Here is a 22,491-nt window from a genome sequence, read left to right as displayed (position 1 = left end):
ATATGTGGCATCTGGGGTATCCCAAAGCTTGTGTTCCTCTCCTGGTGGTTGGGGTCAGATCCCAAGGTGGGTGGTTGAGGGACCCAAGGTATCCCAGAGCTGGTGTTGACCTATTAGTAGGTGGACTGGATCCTAACATGGCAGGCTGCAGGGCTGCCGTAGTCCTGGGGCTGATGTCTGCCTGGTGGTGGTGATGTCTGCCTGTTGGTGGTGGGGCTATGTCCCCACCTACCTAGTTGCTTGGCCATAGGAGGTTCAGTGCTGGTGCCAATAGGGCAGTGGGTGGGACCATGTCTTAGCAGAAAAAAGCTAGAGGGAAGATTCCAAAATGGTGGTTCACGGCAACATTTTTCTCATGGTAGAACAAGCTACCCAAAATTGCTGTCACCAGTGTCCTTGTCCCCAGGGTGAGCTTCAGTATCTTCTTGCCTCTCTGGGAGACTCTCCAAAATCATCATGTGGGTCTGACCCAGGCTCCTTTCAAATGACTACTTCTGACTTGGGTCCTGGACCATGTGAGACTTTGTGTGTGCTTTTTAAAAGTGGAGTCTGTATTTCCCACAGCCCTCTGGGTCTCCCTTCCCAGGAGTAAGAACTACTAACTTTCAAAGCAAAATGTGCTGGTGGCTCATCTTCCCAGTGCAGGAGCCACAGGCTAGGGAGCCTGATGTGGGGCTTGGGCCCCTCTTTCCTTGGGAGGAACCTCTGCAATTGTAATCATCCTCCTGTTTTTGGGTCACCCATCTGGGGTATGTGTCTTGGCTATATTGTGTCTCCACTCCTTCTACCCATCTTGTCGTGGTTCCCTCATTATACCTTTAGTTATAGAAGATCTTTTCTGCTAGTCTTCTAGTCTTTATTATCAATAGAATATTGTGTATACTTTTAATATATGTATATATATGTATATAATATTGTATATAGTTGTAAATTTGGTATGAGTATGGGAGGAGCTGAGTTCAGTCTTCCTACTCCTCAGTCTTGGCCATCCTCTAGGAAGCTCTGTTAACACCTTTTGAATTAACTATTTACTGCCCCACATTTTAGCTTGGGAATTTTCTATTGACCTGTTTTCCAGCTTGCTGATTCTCTCCTCAGCCATATGCAGTACTGATGAGTTCATCAAATACATTCTTTATTTTCATTATGGTTTCTGTTTTCCAGCATTTCCATTTGATTCTTTATTAGAGTTTCTATTGCTCTTCTTACATTAGCAATCTGTTCTTGCATGTTGTCTACCTTTTTCATTAAAGCCTTTAACATATTAATCACAGTGATTTTAAATTCTGTCTGATAATTCCTACACTTGGGTCATATGTTCTTTGCTGTGTCTGGTTCTGATCCTTGCTTCGTCAATTCACACAGTTTTTTTTTCTTGTCTTACAATTTTTTGTTGAAAGCCAGACATGATGTATTGAGTAATAGAAATAAAGATAATTAGGCCTTTAGTGTAAAGTTTTATGTTAATTTGGCTGGGTGTTTGCCTGTGTTTAATGCTCATAGTAGCTCCAAATTTCCATAAGCTTCAAATTTCTCTAATATCACTTGTTTTGACTCATCTATTGACTTTGGGCTTCCTAAGTGCTTTCCTCAGAGAGAATATGCGTCTTGTAACTTTTCAGCTGTAATCCTCTGTTATTACATTGGAAACTTATTAGCCTGGAGGTAATGTGTGTAAGAAGAGAAGTGTTCCATGATACTATGGTTAAATTTCAGACTTTTAGAAGGCCTGTGTCCCTGGGCTGTGAACTTCATAGGTGTTTCATAGTTTTATTTTCTCAAATTAATTGAGGCAGGAAGACACCTGTGGGTTAAAATAGGAGAAATGCCCTTCCTCCAGATGGGATAAGGTTATTATAAGGTCTTTTTCCTTAGAAAGTAGGACTTTGCTATGCAGGATCTTCTGAGCATATCTTACAATGATTACTCTTCTTTACCCTAACCAGAGCCCTAAGAGGATCTTTCTCAGTTTGTCACCCTGAGAACCTGGTGGGACTCCAGGTTACTCTGAACTGTTCCTACCAGTTTATGGCTCCACATCTTCTGCTCCAAATAAACAGATCTCAGCTCTGGCTCTGGATAGGACTATGTTTCAAGATTGGTGGTTTACCTTGTGACCTCAGTTCTCTGATGGTGCAAGAAAAGTTGTTGATTTACAGCTTGCTCAGTTTTCCTGGAAGGATGGGAGTTACAATTTTCAATTAATATTGACCTAAAATCAGCAGTTATTGATTATTCTTTTGATCTGAGTCTAAGCTGTTTCCTTAGGAATTTCCTTTGTCCCTCTCCTGCATGAGAGCCTTGAATTCCTGGATCCTTCATTCATTTTTTCTTGGTAAACTTCTTATTTTAGTGGAGTCTTTCCAGTATTTTCCCAGGAAAAAGTGCATGGGAGTAAAGTTTTTAAGACTTTGCTTTTGAAAAGTCTATTCTACCTTCAGGTTTGAGTCATATTTTGACTGGACATAGAATTTTTTTTTAACATCTTTATTGGAGTATAATTGCTTTACAATGGTATGTTAGTTTCTGCTTTATAATAAAGTGAATCAGCTATATGTATACATATATCCCCATATCTCCTCCCTCTTGTGTCTCCTCCCACCATCCCTAGCCCACCCCTCTAGGTGGTCACAAAGCACTGAGCTGATCTCCCTGTGCTATGCAGCTCCTTCCCACTAGCTATCTATTTTACATTTGGTAGTATATATAAGTCCATGCCACTCTCTCACTTTGTCCCAGCTTACCCTTGCCCCTCCCTGTGTCCTCAAGTCCATTCTCTGCATCTGCGTCTTTATTCCTGTCCTGCCCCTAGGTTCTTCATAACTTTTTTTTTTTTTTAGATTCCATATATATGTGTTAGCATATGGTATATGTTTTTCTCTTTCTGACTTACTTCACTCTGTATGACAGACTCTAGGTCCATCCACCTCACTACAAATAACTCAATTTCATTTCTTTTTCTGGTTGAGTAATATTCCATTGTATATATGTGCCACATCTTCTTTTCCATTCATCTGTCGTTGGACACTTAGGTTGCTTCCATGTCCTGGTTATTGTAAACAGTGCTGCAATGAACATTGTGGTACATGGCTCTTTTTGAATTATGGTTTTCTCAGGGTATATTCCCAGTAGTGGGATTGCTGGGTCGTTTGGTAGTTCTATTTTTGGTTTTTTTAAGGAACCTCCATACTCTTCTCCATAGTGGCTGTATCAATTTACATTGCCACCAACAGTGCAAGAGGGTTCCCTTTCCTCCACACCTCGCCAACATTTATTGTTTGTAGATTTTTTTTGTTGATGGCCATTCTGACTGGTGTGAGGTGATGCCTCACTGTAGTTTTGATTTGCACTTTTCTAATGATTAGTGATGTTGAGCATCCTTTCATGTATTTGTTGGCAATCTGTATATCTTCTTTGGAGAAATGTCTATTTAGGTCTTCTGCCCATTTTGGGATTGGGTTGTTTGTTTTTTTAATATTGAGCTGCATGAACAGTTTATATATTTTGTAAATTAATCCTTTGTCCGTTGATTTGTTTGCAAATATTTTCTCCCATTCTGAGGGTTGTCTTTTCGTCTTGTTTATGGTTTCCTTTGTTGTGAAAAAGCTTTTAAGTTTCATTAGGTCCCATTTGTTCATTTTTGTTTTTATTTCCATTTCTCTAGGAGGTGGGTCAAAAAGGATCTTGCTGTGATTTATGTCATAGAGTGTTCTGCCTATGTTTTCCTCTAAGAGTTTTATAGTGTCTGGCCTTACATTTAGGCCTTTAATCCATTTTGAGTTTATTTTTGTGCATGGTGTTAGGGAGTGTTCTAATTTCATTCTTTTACATGCAGCTGTCCAGTTTTCCCAGCACCACTTACTGAAGAGACTGTCTTTTCTCCATTGTATATCCTTGCCTCCTTTGTCATAGATTAGCTGACCATAAGTGCATAGGTTTATCTCACTGTGGCTTCTGCTTTGTCTTTGGATGTGGGGTACCTTCTGTGGTGAGCTCCAGTTTCTTTCTGTCCATGATTGTTCAGCAGTTAGTTGTGACTGCGGTGCTCTCGCAAGAGGGAGTGAGAGCCCATCCTTGTACTCTGCCATGTTGAACCAATCTCCTCATTATAATTTTTATTCAAGATACCTTATGTTTTCTGCATTATTCTTCCCCCGTCTGGGTTTATTTTTTTTTTTGCAATTTTTTGTTTGCTTGTTTTTTCTTGGCTTTCATGTTGAAGACTCTTCAACTCTCTGGGATCCTTGACTCCCCACTCTTATTTAAGACTGAGGCCTAACAAACAGGCCAATGGGTCTGTGTGAGTAGAACTTATCACTGATGGGCTTCACCATAGGGTGTGACGCAGGGATATGGCTGTTTGGATGGAGACCTCCTGCATATATCACAATCTGTAGGTTTTCTCCTTTGTGCTGGTCAGTCTCTCTAGAGAGGTAATCTCATATGTTAAGCCAGGCTAGAGGATAACAGTGTTCTTAGAGATATCACTGTTCCTTCTAAAGACTTTCAGACAAACCTCTTATTTTCTTTCATCCATCACGTCCATCTTCAGAGGAACCAGATACTTCTAAATTCTGAGCCTTTCAAGAGCTCCATAGTGCAAATTAGCTTGATTCTTGTTGGCTTCAATTTATACTCCCCCATCCTGTGCGAGTGCGCGCACACACACACGCACAAACACACAATATCACCTGAAGGCCCAGGGGTTTCTCCATTCTGATCAATCAGTTATCACTCTTCAGTTGCTTACCTGCTTGTGCACTTTTTGACATAACTTGCCTGCTAATGCGTGCTTTCCTTTTCTCTTGTTCTTTTGAGTTTTTGCCTCTTTTTTTCCTTTACTGTCCTTTAAGTGGGGTCATAAGAGGGAGTGGAGATAAGCAAATGCATTTATTCAGATAATCTATATTCAGAGTCTTTCTCATTTTACAACCCTATTGCTTTAGTATTGTAACTGGTTGTGAAAAGGGCATGGTTTTTTCCTTCACCTCTCAATTCCAAGTCATTCTGACAACAAGAACTTGAGAGGAGACTGAAGAAAGGGTGATATTTTTGAATTTTGTAATCTCAACTCATTGACAATTCTCTTTAGTCTTCTAATGAGAAACTTCTACGTGACTATTAATATTTGTCTACACTGTCAGCATCCTAGCTAGCTTATAAATTGCGTGTGACCCATTCACTCTGATCATCTCCCTGCATCTTGGTTTCTCTCAACTTTTCAGTGTGAGGGGCTCCTTTTCCTTTCTTTTCCAAAGCTTCAGTTCTGTGGTGGCTTCATCTCTTAGATGAGCTTTCCCCACAACTCTGATGTCACAAAAGTGCTGCCCATCGAATTTACTTATGGTATCAAGTAGTTTTGCACATCATGTTGACTGGTCCGGCAAAAGACATTTATAGAGCAAACCCTGCTTGTGTACTCAGATGCAGAACTATAAAACAATACCGAAACTACCTACTAAAAGTCGTATAAACCAGAGAGCTAAACATCAGGTAACATATTTTATTTAAAACATTAAACATGGGGGTTTATACATGTCCTTAGCAGTGTTGCCTGAGCAACAGCCCAAATAAATTTGAGACGCTCAAATTCTCAAGCAAACAACCAAGCAACAATTGTTTGTTGAGTACGTATGTACTCTAGCCTGAGACGGTACCTGGAGGAATATGAAAAAAACATAAAATATTGTTCCTGCTCTTCCCCCAGGCATGGAGGCATGTCATGTGGAGTCCTCCATTGGATCAAAAGCACAGGCTTGTCATTTGACATAGGGGACCAAATATCTTACTGCCCCGTTGCTGAGGCAAAGCTACATGTAAAAAATGCTAGCAACACAGCACTGCACATCTAAATGTTTAATCATCTGTCAGAGCCAGCAAATACTATAGATAGACATTCAGATCAGGAGGTCAAAGGGAATAGAAGCAGAAACCAGAAACATTTACTGAGTTCCTACCTATGAAGCCTATGTTTTAGGTGGTCTGGGAACACATGGAGGGAGAAATTCCTAGCCACTTGGTTTGGCCTTGAATCATGTGCTGGATTTGTATGGAGGGAGAAAAAAGGTATCTCATGAAAGAAGAACGTGGACCACAAAACACAGTGACAAAAGTGATGCCTGTGTGACTTGGAAGGGGAAGGGCAATGGTCTGACTGGAGAAGCAGGGAATGAAGTTGGATTGTAGGGTAGGGCAGGAGTCAACAAGGGTAAGAGAATCTTAGTTTTCAGAAGAAGGAAAAACAGCACATTGCATCACAGAAAACCCTTGGTTTAAGGCCCAACTTTGCTGCATTTTTTTATGACATTAAATGGGGAAACATTTATATAACCCTTCCTAACTGCAATATTTTTGGTTGTTGTCTTATTTATTTGTATCTCTTGGACTGGGACAGGAGTACCCCTTGGACTAGGGGAATAAAAGAGAAATTAGATAGTTTGTGTTCTATTTAAATGACTGGAACAAAGGAGGCAGATGATTTATCCACAGCCTGGCAACTATGGGAAAGATTTCCCTGGCCTCTTGCACCCCTCCCCCCCCACTCCCCCACCCCCCATCCCTAACAATCCTCTTCCCAGAACGGAAGAAGTTGGTTTGGGTACTTTGCAGGACTACTTTGCAGGTAATCATTATTTCAAAGAATCTCAATTAAGCTCCACTGTATAGGATGTAACTTTGGGATTTTATGCTTTCTCATCTCCCCTGATTCACCCAAGTAGGAGGGATTCCAGGGGCATGCTTGCAGGCCGGAGGGCAGTGGGCCGTTCTCCTAAGAGGGAGGAATGAGACTTTGGTGGTCTTTTTTGGTAAATAACTTTCCATCAACTTCTCAAGTCCCATCTCTCAGTGGAGAAAGATGCACCAGGCCACATAAAACTCAGTGTAGGTCCGAGGGAGCTGCAGCTTGGTCGGCTGAGCAACTGAAGTTATGGCCCTAAATTTTGGTTTCGTGATGATGAAGGCGACCTGGTTAGTAGGCTGCTGGATTTCTTTGTCCCTGCACACATCATGCTTGACGAGACGCTTAAGCAAATAGACTAGGCAACCGCTAGGAGGTAGCCGAGCTATTCGCCGGCCGCCGGGGTAGCAGAAATGGCTAACTGTGTGTCCCTGGGCTCGGCCGGTCCAGGCGGGTGGCGCTTTTCCAAGGTCGGGGTTGCGATAAGCTGGTCGGTGGTGAGAGAAGGACGTCGAAGAACAAGCGGCCCTTGCATCTAAAAGGCAGAGGAGGCGACAGCGCCTCCAAGGCATTGTCACGTCCCGAGGTCTGTTTGCTGGGCCACCAGCTGCCTGCACATCTGGATGCAGCAGCGCCTTTCCCTGCAGGGCGGAGGCGAGGCGGAGGACCCCGGTGTGCACGCACCTCCTCGTGCGCGCGCGTGCGGGCCCGCGAGCGTGTGTACCCGTGTGTGTCTGCGTGTGTGCCCGCGAGCGCGCGCGCGCACGGGTGTCGCTGGAGCCGCGGCTCCGGGACCGGGGAATGGGGGTGGGGGCCCAGGGAGGAATCAATCTCCGCCGGCCTCCTCGCGCCTCACTGCGGGTTAATAACCAACCAGTTAGAGAGAGCCGAGGGTGACGGCGGCAGGGTGACAGCCCCGGCGCGCCGGCTGCGTGTCGGAGGGTCAGGCTTTCAGCCAGTCTCGGCCACACTCAGGGATTTGTGTATACACATTTTAGGGGAGGGTTATTATCATTATTGTATTGTTTGCCTCTGTCTCCGGGGGACCAGGGCGGGAGAGAGGGGCGCGCTCTCCAGCCGAGCGTCGCGCATCTGAACGGGTCGAAGGAGGCAATTTCGCGGGTGGGGGAGGGAGGGGAGACCTTGATTTCCACCAATCCCCGGGCGTTTGTCTGCGAAGTCCCGGGCGCCGCGGAAGGCTGCGGCGCGTCGCTGAATTAACTGATGAAAGCGAGTTCTTTTCTTCTCCGGGAGGGGTGGGAAGCAGGGGTCCTGGCGGGGGAGGCGGAGAAGCCCGGGGCGGGCTAGCGGTCCCGGGCCGCCGTGGAAATTTCCAAGGACTTGGCGCGGCGCGGGGAGCGCATCTGGCGGGGGGGGGGGGGGGGGGGGTGCCTGGCAGCGCAGTAGCGCGGGAGGCGGGGAGAGGCGGCGAAGGGCGCAGGAGCATCGCTCAGAAGGGGGCGCCGCGGACCAGATGTCTGCGAGGGAGCTGAGACTCTCCCCGGCCCCACGCCGAGGGCGACGGTAACGCTGCAGAACCGGCGGGAGCGACTCGCCGCCGCCGCTCCCCGCGCTCTCGGAGACCCCGGCGCCCGCCTTCAGGGGGAGCGACCATGGCTGTAGCTTGTGACTTGCTCCCGGGGCACTTCCCCTAGAAAGAAATCCTCGAAAAAGTTGCATTGGAAAAAATCCTTGCGCCGACCTTTGAAGCTGTGGGCGCCGAAGGAGCGTGCGTGCGAGTGCGAGTGCGAGCACGAAAGCGAAAGGTGTGTGTGCATGGGGGGCCGGCGGTGGGGGGATCCTCCGCTGCCCCTGCGCCTAGCCTAGTGCTGAGGCTCCGGCCCTCGACCGCCACCCTGGGCCCCGGGGGCTGCGATGAGCCCCTGCGGGCGGGCCCGGCGACACACGTCCAGAGGGGCCATGGCCGTCTTGGCGTGGAAGTTCCCGCGGACCCGGCTGCCGGTGGGAGCCAGTGCCCTCTGCGTCGTGGTCCTCTGTTGGCTCTACATCTTTCCCGTCTACCGACTGCCCAACGAGAAGGAGATTGTGCAGGGGGTGCTGCAACAAGGCACGGCGTGGAGGAGGAACCAGACGGCGGCCAGAGTCTTCAGGTACTCCTGCTCTCGCGGCTCCACCCAGCTCTCGTGTCCTTTCTTCCTGGGACGCCGAGGACAGGGTCACCGGCGAGGACCGCCTTGCAGAGGCCCTTTCATCCCGTCCTTCTTGTCCTATTCCCTTTTTTTGTCGTTCCCAACCTGGAGACATTAGTCAGGGGCCCTTCCCCAGCCCTTACCCCGGGAGATGTGCAGACACCTGCTTTGGCCGTGGAAAGTCTGTACGCATTTCTTCCCAAGCCTGAGTTGTATTCAACGATTTGCCGATAACCGGTGGGAAGAAGAATCTAGGCTAACTTTGTCCCTTGAACTTAATGAGAATTTATCTCGGGCTCTGCAGACAGTCGAAGCTGTAGAGAACTAGAAGCAGGTACCAGGCGTCTTCCTGGGGTTTGGTGCATGGTTGGTAACATAAGTCACTAATGAGGGAGTCATGGGCAGTGAAAACATGGACATCCAGCCTGGCTCCCGCTGCTCTGTGCAGTATGCCCATAACAAACGCAAGGCACTTACTGATGCCCTCCTAAAGAGCCGGGGACTGAGTGATTTTTACTGGAGTTTCACCGACTTTCTAATAACAGACATTAATATCCCCATCTTACCAACCACAAACTGAATCTTCAGAGAAGTTACTTCCCCAAGGTCATGTACCTTTGCAGGGTCGGAGCTGGGATTTTGGTCACATAAAGCTCTAAAGCTCCCAGCTCTTTTGCTGGGCTTACAGTGGATGCCTTCTGGAGGCTGGGAGATGTACTTTAGGTGGGGACTTGAAATCAGAACACAAACAATAAAACCAAAACCAGGTTGGAAATCAACCTCTGAGCATCACTCAGAGGTTGTAGTTTCCCTTCTTTTCTGGGAATTTCAGTTTAAGGGTCTAAAGATGAGTTCTTGGCAGGGGTTGTGCGGTGAGATTGGAGGTGAGGCAAAGCTGCTTCCGCTTCTTCTCTGCCTTCCTGATCGTGCGGAAGGGGCGCCCTGGTGCTCCTCCCGCTGTCAGGAGCCCCTTTCACCTTCAGTCCCTTCAGCTGAAGATGCTGCGGTTGGCGCTTCCTGTGATGGTTGTGGTCTGGAGGTGCAGAGGGGGTACGGAGTGCTTTCCTTTGCTCTGCATAGGATCTTTCCAAGCCGTATATGGCCAAGTGAGAGCCAACTTCACTACTGTTAGTTACAAATGTTCAGAAATATCTGTAAATTAAAAAAACAAACTTTTAAAACATATGGTTTCCTTCCCTTTCTCAGGCCTGCTCTTGGAAAGGTCAAAGAGATAATAGCCAAACCTTGCAAGGAAAGGCAGCTGAATTCGCCTTTAAACTGCGAGGGAAGACGTTCCTTCTGTCTCTCTGTTTAGAATTCTGCTATCATTAAGTTTAAAAATAACCCCACTCCACTTAAAAGTATATAAGAGCTAATTTTCTCTTACCTTCATGGTATTGATTGTTCTACTCAAAAGGCATAGCGTGCAGCCATTCTTTTCTCTAGAGACAGAAGGAACTTTCATTTCAAGTAATGTAAGGAAATGAGTTAAGAGCTTCCCATTGGTTTGCAATGAAAGAGTACATTTTTTTTTTATAGGAGGAGCAATAATGAAGCTCTTTTAGAGAATAGATTTCTTTTGGAGGACATAATTGAGTGGAAAATGCTTCACATTCTGAGAAGCCCAGGCTGGTTGTTTCTGAGACACACTTGCCTCTTGTTGTCTATAGCCTGGGGGTAATCTTCAGTGTGCTTGGCTGGCATTTGGTCTAGTCTCTCCGTGCAGAGAAATACTTATGAAAATCCCCAAACTGCCTAAACACATACCCCTCAAAGTCAGTGTCCGTAAGACTGTGTGAGTGGCACCATTGCGCATGGAAAAGAGTTTGGGCTTTGGAGGAGAATCCTGAATTTTTAGACTGACCGTGCCATGACTGCGGAACAGCAGAGGATCTTTGGCAAGTTACTCTATCTCTTTGAGTCTGAGTTTCCTTATGTATAGATAGAGATAATAGCATCTACCTTATAGGGTTGGTGCAAAGTTTAAATAAAAAAACTGATGCCAAGTGTCTGGCACATATAACTAGTCAGTGGTGTCATTCTAATTGTTAGACAGTGTAAATGATAAGTTAATATATGTTACAACTTTAATAAGGACATTTGACCAGGCCATAGGAATTTGGAATGTTTCACTTGCCAGGTTTGCAGCGAATCATTAGTGGTTCAAATTTGCCCGTCCGCACGCCTCCCCACTGAAGCTAATGAACAGGGACGAGGATTTTAAAAGATAGTCAAAGTATCATGGTTTGTTGAGGATTTTAAAAGATAGTCAAAGTATCATGGTTTGTTAAGTCAAAAATTTTTTTTTACTCTGCATGCTTAATTGTTTTTTAACATCTAGATTGTTAGTATGTGGGTAACAGAGTATGATTGTTAGCTATTAGGTCAGCCAGAGGCCTTTATTGTGTTAAGGAGACACAACTTTGGCAAACAGGTATTTGTGTTTGCCAGTCTGAAATATCTTCTTCACAAATACAAACACACATACATAAATGTACAATGTGCACTTACGTGTGGGGATGTATACACACTTATCCATAAACCACGGAATGATGTATGTATATGTATAAATATATGTATATTCATACATACATACATACAAATAATTGCAGCCAGTCAGTCAACCCATATTTAATGAGTGACTACAATGTACCAGGTATGAGTTAGGCCCTGGGGGATAGCAGTAAACAGGATGCATGGATTGCTTCCCCTGAGACAGCTTACCTCCTCCTAGGGCGCGACTGATAAAAACCTATGAGTAAGGAAATGTGATGGTTTAAAGTCTTGTAAAATCCTGTGAGGACAAAAGAAAGTGTTTCACTAGGTTTATAAGCATCAGAATTTCAGATTCCGTTTTGCCGTCAGTGCTTCCTTTTACTTTTGTGATTTTCTTCTTCTCCAACCTTAGAACTGAAGTGCTGACTTCTCAGAGGGGAATTTTGACAGATTGCTTGGGGTGGGGGGGGCAGCAAGAAAGTAACAAAGTTGCAAGGGTTTTGCTAAATAGGAAGTTTCCCTATCACCCACATAGTCTAAGAAAGATAAAGAAGTCAATTCACCCTATCATAGAAACTTAAAATTATTATAAAACTCTTGCTGCTTCTGATTGAGTAATCAAGTAGTACAAGGAAATGCCAAACCAAAGTGGCATTTGTCTCTTCCGTCAGGTCCTTCCCCATTTTGGTTGTTCCTCAGAAATAAACTCCTGTTCACAGTTTATGTGCAAGGCACCTGACATGGTAGCAACAACAAAACCAACAAATTATTAGGCTCTTGTTATGTGCATGGCACTATGCTAAGTGTTTTAAATGTACTGTCTGATTTAATTCTTCTAAGAACGTTGTATGGGTACCTTGTTATCCGCGTTTACAAAGATGACTATGCCCTGGTCCCTGTGACAAGTGTATTTGTATGTAATCAACTAACCACCTGGCAATAGGGTCGTTAAATAGAGGCAGCACAACAGAGTGAAAAACTTAGGAATTGGAGACCTGTCAGTACATGGTTGGAGTTCCCTTTCTAGTTGTGTGACCATTGGCAAGTTCGACTCTCAGAGCTTCACCTTCCCCATTTGTAAAATGGGGTTTGTTATCATTTTTTACAGGTATATAGTGAAAATCATATGGTAGCGTACAGATAGCATTTAAAAGGGTGCTTGCTTCGTACCTCTGTTTAATATGTGGCCCTTACACAATTGAACCACAAACAGAGGGCTGGGGAGATTCATAGAACGTGGCACTTGATTCTGGGGAAGGAGGGAAGTTGGAGAGGAGGTGGCATTTGTACTCAGCCTTGAAGGATGGTAAGATGGGGGAGTAGTGAGAGGGGAGTGCAAAGGATGTTCTAGGCAGACAGGACAGCAACAGCCAAGACAGGGAGGTGGGCAAGGGTCTGGTGTGCTTCCTGTGGGAAAGTTCTTAAGTTGCCCACAGCGAGCACAGCAGTAAGCAGACTGGGAGGCAGGGGGGAGCCAGGTCACAAGCTCTGAATGGGCTTAAGGTGCAGCTCATGAGAAATGAACAGACGTCAAGTATCCAAGGGCACTGGCCATGTGTCGACATCAGCAGAGGTGGTACATCACTGTTCCTGGTGGATCTGGAGAAAGGGGATAACACCGGAGTGCTGTGAGCATCCTGTCTGTTCACTGGCTGGGGGCCATCAGTCTAAGTAGTCCTGTTTCTCTTTCCCTTTCTAAATTCTGAACGAAAAACACTCCTCTAAGCAGTTCTAGTTTTATGTAGCTTCCTTTCTGTCCCTATTTTAAATCTGTGGTTACCAGAAGCTTCGGGTGTTTCCACAGCTGCCCTGGTGGCTGCAGAAGGGCGCTGGGTGCGGGGGGGAGGGGGAGCGGTGCAGCCATCTGTGTATATGGGATGTAAGTTTTCTGTTTGTTAAGTGGGGAATTTGTGGAAGTCACTGTAAAAGTAGTTTAGGAAAAAGCTGGTTTAATGTGGCGCTTACGAAAATAAGCTACCATTATGCTGCAGATATACACATGTGAAAAAACTCCACCAGCAATAATGCAGTAAGAAAAGTAAGTCATTAACATTGCTTGGACTCATGACATGCACCAGGTCCAGTTCTTAGTGCTTGTATTAGTTACGTTTGTTCCCATAGCTATTTTATAAAGTAGATATTTGTATGTTCTTTGTCTTACAGTTGAGGAAATGGAGGTTCAGAGAGAACCACTAACAAAGTGATTGGGTTGAGTTTCCACCCACAGCTGTTAGACTCGAAGCCTTACGCTCATTCCCTGACCATCTCGGGGAAATGAGGCATTGCTGATGTCTCTTATGATCTGGCCATGATTACTTTTCCACCATCATCTTTCATCAGTGTTCCTCCTTATGCTTTAGTCGTATTGGTAAAAGTTACCTGAAATAAGTTACCTGAAAATAGTCCCTGAAATAAGCCAGGCTGTGTTGGCTCTGCTTGCGCCATTCCCTCTGCCCGAATGCTTTTCCTTCAAGGCCACAGGGCCCGCCCTTCACGGGGTCAATCCTTGCTCATCTCTCCACAGTGCAGTTGCCGTGGTTAAGAACAAAGGTTCCAAAGTTAGCTGTCCTCAAACCCTACTACCACTATTTGTTGTGTTCTGGAGAAAATCAGACTTCATATCCTCGTATGTAAAATGTGGCTTCTTCTAGGAGTGTTGTGAGCATTAGAATAGGTAATACGTTGAAAATGCTGAGAACCGTTTCTGGCACATAGAGTCGGCCCTCCGAATCTGTGGTTTCCGCATCCGCGGATTCAACTAGCCTAGGATGGAAATTCGAGATCCGCAGTTGGTTGACTCCTCGGAGGCAGAACCCACGGATATGGAGGGCATCCTATACTAGCCATTTTATATAAGGGACTTGAGCATCCGGGAATTTTGGTGTCTGTGCGGGGTGGGAGGGTGGGGAGATGGGGTGGAGTCCTGCAACCATTCCCTCACGGACACCGAGGGCCAAGTGTAATTAGTGCTTAATCCGCATTAGCTTTCCTCAAGGCAGCTTTCCTTCCTTCCTCCCCAGGATGTGTTAGAATCTCCTCCTTCAGGGAAAAAAAAAAAAAAAAAAGCCTTGTGCATATTATTTCATTTTTTCATTGATCCAAAATATCTACTACTGTATCTACCACTATTATCGTAAAAGGGGCTGGAACCATAACAGTGAACTTAACAAAACCCTTACTTTCTTGAAATTTATAGGCTAACGAGGGGAGACATAATAAACAGGTAAATATAGAAATAGCTGGTAATGACAGGTGCATTTCTCAAGCTGTGTTAAAAGTACCGGTTTACTTGTCTGCCTTCCATGCCGACTCATTCATATTTGCATCCCCGGAGCTGAGCTGTGGTTCCTGGCACACTCATTTTTGTTGAGTTACTGCGTGACTGCACGTTTTAGAATGGAGTGGGACCAGTTAGCTAGTCAGCCAGCAAGGATTTATCGAGGTCCAGCACTCTGCTTGGCTGTTTGGGGACTGAAGGAGTAAACGGCATCCTCTCAGAGAGTTCCTACTCTAGAACAGAGTTTCCTCACCTCAGCACCACTGACATCCTGGGCTGGATAATTCTTTGTTGTGGAGCGTTGTCCTGTACATTGTAGAGTATGCAGCAACACCCATGGCCTTTGTCCAGTGACCATCCACAGAATGAAACAACCATATATGTCCCCAGATATATCTCCCAGGGGGCAAAGTAGCTGCTGGTTGAGAATCACTGCTTTAGAGAAACAAAATCAGTCCAATTGACAGGATTTAAAACACCCAGAAAATATCATGCCATTAACAGCTACATTTGGAAACGACAAACTGTAAATGCTTTGATGACTGGAAGAGGAGTGAATGAATTGACTTTGATAGATGGCCAGGTCTTGGTTCTAGGGAAGGGTAGGGAGAGGGGATGCATTTGGAGAGATTTATGATAAGTTTCTATTGAAAGCTTGTGTGTGAGCTGATCAGTGCCCCCCCTTAGACCTTGGCAAGAGAAGCCCATGCTTTGTGTCCTGTGTTTTAGGGGGGAGCTCTCTTTGCTCCTCCTCTGGTCTCACCCCTTGTCAATCAGGCAAGGCTCAATGGGGCCTTTGTAGACCCTGGACTTCCCAGCCCAGATGACTCAAGCCCACTCCGTAGCCTGCCTGCCTTTATGTAGTGTTCCCCCAATTCCTCCTCCTGGGGGTGGCTTGTCCCACTGCTGTGTGCACTCCTAGGCCCAAGGGTTGGCCAAGGAACAGCTCTTTGCGAGAATGGGAGGCAGTGAGAGGAGATTGGGTGTGGGATTGGGTGGATTTCACGTGTACACATGGGGGGGGGGTGGCTCTTTCTGCGTTGCCATGTTCTAGTACCGAACTTGCTGGAGTTGGAGAAGCCTCAGTTTGAATCAGGCATTCCAGATTGTTATACAGGTCTGTTTGTCCAGGGAGAAGGATAGGAGGAGAGAACATATATTTTATCTGTTTGTTAATTTGCACTTTTGTCTTCTGCCTTGCCAGTAGGGATTTTTTTTTTTTTTTTACCATGTGGGAGCCTATTTGTCTTTGTTTTGTAAAGGAGTGTTAAGGCAGCTGGTTGGATCAACTGAATAATTATATATGTTAGTGTAGAGTATGGCCACTTTGTCTTTTGACAAAGTTCTGTTAGGAAGCCAGAGCTGTTATATCAAACTAAAAACATGCTGAATCAGGAGACCCAAGCTCCCCACTGTGGGGATAGGTACCTCCCTCAGCGTCCAGCGTCCACTTTGGGGAGGTGAAACCCATGGTCGTATTGATTGAAGACTCGGTTTTAATACGCTCATACAAAAGAAGTGGAGTCTAGGATTTGTTACTTACAGATCCCAGAAGCAAGGGGGAACAGTGAGTTTGGGGAGGGGCAGCCCTCCGTCCCAGGCCAGGAGCTCAAGAGTGGGAGACAGAAAGTAAGGTAACAAACACCTATTACTTATAAGGTGGTTGGGGCAGAGGTCTGGAACTTTTTGTTGGCTTAACTCTAAGTTGTTATTTTAAAAGGTGCCTGGGGAAAAGCAAGAGGGAACTTAGGGCGGGCGTCCTAAATGCGAGTCCTCAGCGAAATGTCCGGACTCTGGGTGTGAGCAGGGTTATCATACTGTAAAGTGCCTAGGCAGCAACTCAGGAAAGCAAGCTTTTTTCTCAAAGCTTGTTTTTTCTCATCGTAGTTGTGAATCATTTCGGAAGTGATGCTGACTGTGTATCATTAATGCAGTCCCTTATGATGAAGTTGATAGATTTCTAGTCAAATACTTTCTAGCTTTTCATTCTATTTTGGCTCTTTTGGGAGCTCTGTGACCTTGGGCAAGCTGCTTAACCTCTCTGTTCCTTTGTTTTGTCATCTGAAACATGGTATAATATGCCAACTCACTTCCTAGGTTTATGATGATGATTAAGGGAGATGATTAGTGTGCAAGCCATCGTCATTCTCAGGCTGGATTGGTGAGATGACAAGATGATTGTTCCCACCTAGGAAGAGCCTGGACTTCAGGGCCCCATAGAATCAGGTGTTAATACGGGTTCTGTCATTTATTAACTTCGTGACCTTGAAAAATTTACCTGGCTTTTCTGAGCCTTAGCTATGGGTGGCATTTCTTACCTTGGGAGGATTAGGTGCTGAATAATTGCTAATTATTAAGCCATAATGATGAGAAAAGCTGCTTCCTGGGACACATCCTATGCCTATCATTGCACTTTTAGTAATGGAATGTATGACAATGAAATGTGACCTTATGACACACTTCTTCCTCCACAGTGTTAGTACTAAGGATGCTGTAAAATGGCCAGCAGACTTTTAAGGAAGAGAGCAGACCCCAGTCATAAATCACCCATTCATTCATTCATTCATTCAATCATTCATTTACCTACATTTAGTAAATGCCTCTTGTGTGCCAGTTAGGTGCTGGGATACAGTGATGAAAGTTAGACATGGTTCATGATTTTATAGAATTTATTGTCGAGTCTAGTGTCATTAGTTGAGTCAATAAGAAACTGAGTTCTGTGTTCCAAGGGTGAGAGTTTGTTTTAGATAATCATGCTGAGTTTCGAAGCAACCGATTTTCCCCCTTTCTGTTGGACCGTCTCCTAGCAATGGCACTGCATGAGAGGGAAGCTGCCAAAGCCATAAGAGTTGTGCCACTCCTTTAATTAGGTGCCAGAAGGAAGCTGAAATGAATTCAGAGTTCCACGGTCTCCATTATTCAGGGCTTGAGTAACAGACCAAAAACCAGAGATTTATTTCCAAGTGAGTGTGATGAGAAAGGGCTTGTTTTGAACAAAGTGCTTGTTTCGATTATTGATAAAACAAATATGTACATGATTTTATGTCCCTCACGCTTATTTAAAAAATATATAGTGTTTATTATTTGTCTGATTTTGGAAGTAATAGATACCTATTATAGGAAAATTTTAAATGTAGGAAAAAGGAGAAAAAAAATATCACTCATAATTCCGCTCCTCAGAAGTGCTCATTGTAACTGTTTCTTTTTGTGTATTTGTTTGCATGTGTATTATTACTAAATTTTATGTATTTTGTGTATTTAGTTTTATATCCTTTTTAATCATTCAACATTATAGCTTTAACATTTTCTCATATAATTCATTTTTAACTTACAAGCTTGTGATAAAATAGATTTATGATTTTCATTTTGGAAAAAAAATTATTTATCATGAGTTTCTTTTTTAAAAAAAAATGTTACCCCATTGGAACAAATTACTTTCTTCAAAAGGATCCTTAAAAAGGATATTGAAAAGATATGTTGGCCAAAAGGTTCATTCATTTTTTCCCATAAGATGGCTCTAGTAGCACTTAGTTGCCTTTAACCTCATTCAAAGCAATTTTATTAGACTGTATATGACAGCTGTCATATCAGCATGCATTTTAAAAAAGACTTATAAAAACTGCGTGAATTTTTGTGTAGCCATTTTAATATTGAAAATGGAAGAAAAAAAGCAACACTTTCGGCATATTATGCTTCATTATTTCAAGAAAGGTAAAAATCCAACCGAAACGCAAAAAAAGATTTGTGCCGTGCATGGAGAAGGTGCTGTGACTGATTGAACGTGTCTTAAGTGGTTTGCGGGGTTTCGTGCTGGAGATTTCTCACGGGACGATGCTCCACGATCGGGTGCACCAGTTGAAGTTGATAGTGATCAAATCGAGACATTAATTGAGAACCGTCAATGTTACACCACATGGGAGATAGCTGGCATACTCAGAATATCCAGATCAAGAGCTGAAAATCATTTGCACCAGCTTGGTTATGTTCATTGCTTTGATGTCTGGGTTCCACATAAGTTAAGCAGAAGAAACCTTTTTGACCATATTTCTGCCTGCGATCCTCTACTTAAATGCAATGAAATTATTCCATTTTTAAAACATTGTGACGGGCGATGAAAAATGGATACTGTACAATAATCTGAAAGGGAAGAGATCGTGGGGCAAGCGATATGAACCACCACCAACCACACCTAAGGCCGGTCTTCATCCAAAGAAGGTGGTGATGTGTATATGGTAGGATTGGAATGGAGTCCTCTATCATGAGCTGCTTCCGGAAAACCAAATGATTCATTCCAACAAGTACTGCTTCCAATTAGACCAACTGAAAGCAGCACTCCATGAAAAGCGTCCAGAATTAGTCAACAGAAAACGCATAATCTTCCATCAGGATAACGCAAGACTGCATGTTTCTTTGATGACCAGGCAAAAACTGTTACAGCTTGGCTGGGAAGTTCTGATTCATCTGCCGTATTCACCAGACATTGCACCTTCGGATTTCCATTTATTTCAGTCTTTACAAAATTTCCTTAATGGAACAAAGTTCAATTCCCTGGAAGATTGTAAAAGGCACCTGGAACAGTTCTTTGCTCAAAAAGATAAAAAGTTTTGGGAAGATGGAATTATGAAGTTGCCTAAAAAAATGGCAGAAGGTAGTGGAACAAAAGGGTGAATACGTTGTTCAAAGAAGTTCTTGGTGAAAATGAAAAAATGTGTCTTTTATTTTTACTTAAAAACCGAAGGCACTTTTTGGCCAACCCAATATTTGGCAAATACTGAATAAGAGAAATCAAAGAGCTTCTTTAAAGAGTTCTTTTCTCAAAGTTGGCATTTAATATAAGACCAATACTGTTTTCATTTGTAAAAGTGACTGACATTTATTCACCCAGAGAGAAACATTGCTAATATTTTGGTATATATTCTTCCAGACCATTCAACGCCTCCGTGTTTGTATATAATGAATTTGACAGTATGTCGTGAATATTTTTGTAGTAACAATATATGTAGATCTACATCATCGCTTTTTTTTTTTAACATCTTTATTGGAGTATAATTGCTTTACAATGGTGTGTTAGTTTCTGCTTTATAACAAAGTGAATCAGTTATACATATACATATATCCCCGTATCTCTTCCCTCTTGCGGCTCCCTCCCTCCCACCCTCCCTATCCCAGCCCTCTAGGTGGTCACCAAGCACGGAGCTGATCTCCCTGTGCTATGCGGCTGCTTCCCACTAGCTATCTACCTTACGTTTGGTAGTGTATATATGTCCATGCCTCTCTCTCGCTTTGACACAGCTTATCCTTCCCCCTCCCCATATCCTCAAGTCCATTCTCTAGTAGGTCTGTGTCTTTATTCCTGTTTTACTCCTAGGTTCTTCATGACATTTTTTTTTTCTTAAATTCCATATATATGTGTTAGCACACGGTATTTGTCTTTCTCTTTCTGACTTACTTCACTCTGTATGACAGACTTTAGGTCTATCCACCTCACTACAAATAGCTCAATTTTGTTTCTTTTTATGGCTGAGTAATATTCCATTGTATATATGTGCCACATCTTCTTTATCTATTCATCTGTTGATGGACACTTAGGTTGCTTCCATGTCCTGGCTGTTGTAAATAGAGCCGCAATGAACATTGTGGTACATGACTCTTTTTGAATTATGGTTTTCTCAGGGTATATTCCCAGTAGTGGGATTGCTGGGTTGTTTGGTAGTTCTATTTTTAGTTTTTTAAGGAACCTCCATGCTGTTCTCCATAGTGGCTGTATCAAGTTACATTCCCACCAACAGTGCAAGAGGGTTCCCTTTTCTCCACACCCTCTCCAGCATTTATTGTTTGTAGGTTTTTTGATGATGGCCATTCTGACTGGTGTGAGATGATATCTCATTGTAGTTTTGACCTGCATTTCTCTAATGATTAGTGATGTTGAGCATCCTTTCATGTGTTGTTGGCAATCTGTATATCTTCTTTGGAGAAATGTCTATTTAGGTCATCTGCCCATTTTGGGATTGGGTTGTTTGTTTTTTTGATATTGAGCTGCATGAGCTGTTTGTAAATTTTGGAGATTAATCCTTTATCAGTTGCTTCATTTGCAAATATTTTCTCCCATTCTGAGGGTTGTCTTTTTGCCTTGTTTATGGTCTCCTTTGCTGTGCAAAAGCTTTTAAGTTTCATTAGGTCCCATTTGTTTATTTTTGTTTTTATTTCCACTTCTCTAGGAGGTGGGTCAAAAATGATCTTGCTGTACATCATCGCTTTTTAATGGCTATAAGATTTTCCTTTTTCAGGATAGTTAATTTATTTAAGTAAAATCCACTGTTATTGGATATTCACGTTGCAGTTTCTTACCTTTAGAAATAATGCTTTTATGAACATACTTGTGTATACATCTTAAGCATTTGTCCGTTTATTTTCTTAGTATAAATTTCCAAAAGTAGTTTCTTGATGGTTTTTTTTTCCCCCCACCATCAGTTCTTTATAACTGGTTTCTTTGGTTGTTCATAGAAAATCTTTGACTTTGGCTGAGGGCAGATTTGAGGTTTCCTCCATTTCAGTGCGGATAGCAGTTGCGTAAATAGTCAGACATACAATGATTGTTAGCATTAAATGATGAAATTGGTCAAGAAGCCAAAACAACTAAGAAAGATTCCCATAAAACTGGATATGTACAGTGGCAGTCTCCCCTCAATTGCAGAGACCTAGCTATGAGGAATTTACTTAGTGCTATGTAACATGTACCTTTATCTGTCACGGTTATCCTCCCCATTAGCATGGTCTGTCATCTACATTTAAAAGGCAGTGCCGGGCTTCCCTGGTGGCGCAGTGGTTGGGAGTCCGCCTGCCGATGCAGGGGACACAGGTTCTTGCCCCGGTCTGGGAAGATCCCACATGCCGCAGAGCGGCTGGGCCCGTGAGCCATGGCTGCTGAGCCTGCGCGTCCGGAGCCTGTGCTCCGCAGCGGAAGAGGCCACAGCAGTGAGAGGCCCGCGTACCGCAAAAAAAAAAAAAAAAAAAAAAGGCAGTGTCTTATTTTGTAAATAAGTTCATTTGGGTTATTTTTTTCAGATTCCCTAGATAAGTGATATAATATAATATTTGTCTTTCTCTGTGTGACTTCACTTAGTATGATAATCTCTGGGTCCATCCATGTTGCTGAAAATGGCAATATTTCATCCTTTTTATGGCTAAGTAATATTCCTGTATATATGTGCCACATCTTCTTTATCCGTTCATCTGTCGATGGGCACTTAGTTTGCTTCCACATCTTGGGTAGTGTAAATAGTGCTACTGTGAGCATTGGGGTTCATGTATCTTTTTCAGTTAGAGTTTTCGTATTTTCAACTAAATGGACTCACAGACATAGAAAACAAACTTATGGTTACCAAAGGGGGAAGGTGGGAGGAGGGATAAATTAGGAGTATGGGATTAACAGATGCATGCTACTGTGTGTAAAATAGATAACCAACAAGAACTTATTGTACAGCATAGGGAACTATATTCAATATCTTGTAATAACCTATAATGGAAAAGAATCTGAAAAAGAATATATCTATATATTTATATATATCTGAATCACTTTGCTGTACACCTGAAACTAACACAAGATCATAAATCAACTATACTTCCGTTTTTTAAAAAAAAGCAGTGCCTTTATGGAACCATTTGCATCATTTTCCCAGGACTTAAGCAATTAAATAAAACTGTAATTTAAAAGGGAAAATGAACTATGCTTCACTATAAGGTAGGGATTTCAAGGAAAACTACAACTGTCCTAAATTTAAAAATTGTGTTTTCTGACTCCGTTAAGAGTCTTTTTCGGGCTTCCCTGGTGGCGCAGTGGTTGGGAGTCCGCCTGCCGATGCAGGGGACATGGGTTCATGCCCCGGTCC

General features: G+C 43.5%; 1 protein-coding gene across 1 annotated transcript in view; it reads left to right on the top strand.

Annotated features, from left to right (window-relative positions):
- Positions 1-8,397: 8,397 nt before the first annotated feature.
- The window catches only part of ST8SIA1 (ST8 alpha-N-acetyl-neuraminide alpha-2,8-sialyltransferase 1), a gene marked incomplete at its 3' end in the record, with an annotated part of 146,541 nt that continues 132,447 nt past the window's right edge, over positions 8,398-22,491 (top strand). Inside the window, exon 1 of the mRNA XM_082665447.1 lies at positions 8,398-8,790. Within this exon, the coding sequence (XP_082521573.1) occupies positions 8,555-8,790 (236 nt within the window). The 5' untranslated portion in view covers positions 8,398-8,554. The remainder of the gene's footprint in view (positions 8,791-22,491) is intronic.

The sequence above is a fragment of the Grampus griseus genome (genome assembly GCF_964374135.1).
Source record: "Grampus griseus genome assembly, chromosome: 11".
Classification (NCBI taxonomy): Eukaryota; Metazoa; Chordata; class Mammalia; order Artiodactyla; family Delphinidae; genus Grampus; species Grampus griseus.
The sequence above is the reverse complement of the archived record's forward strand: the minus strand, read 5'-3'. Positions and strand labels throughout refer to the sequence as shown.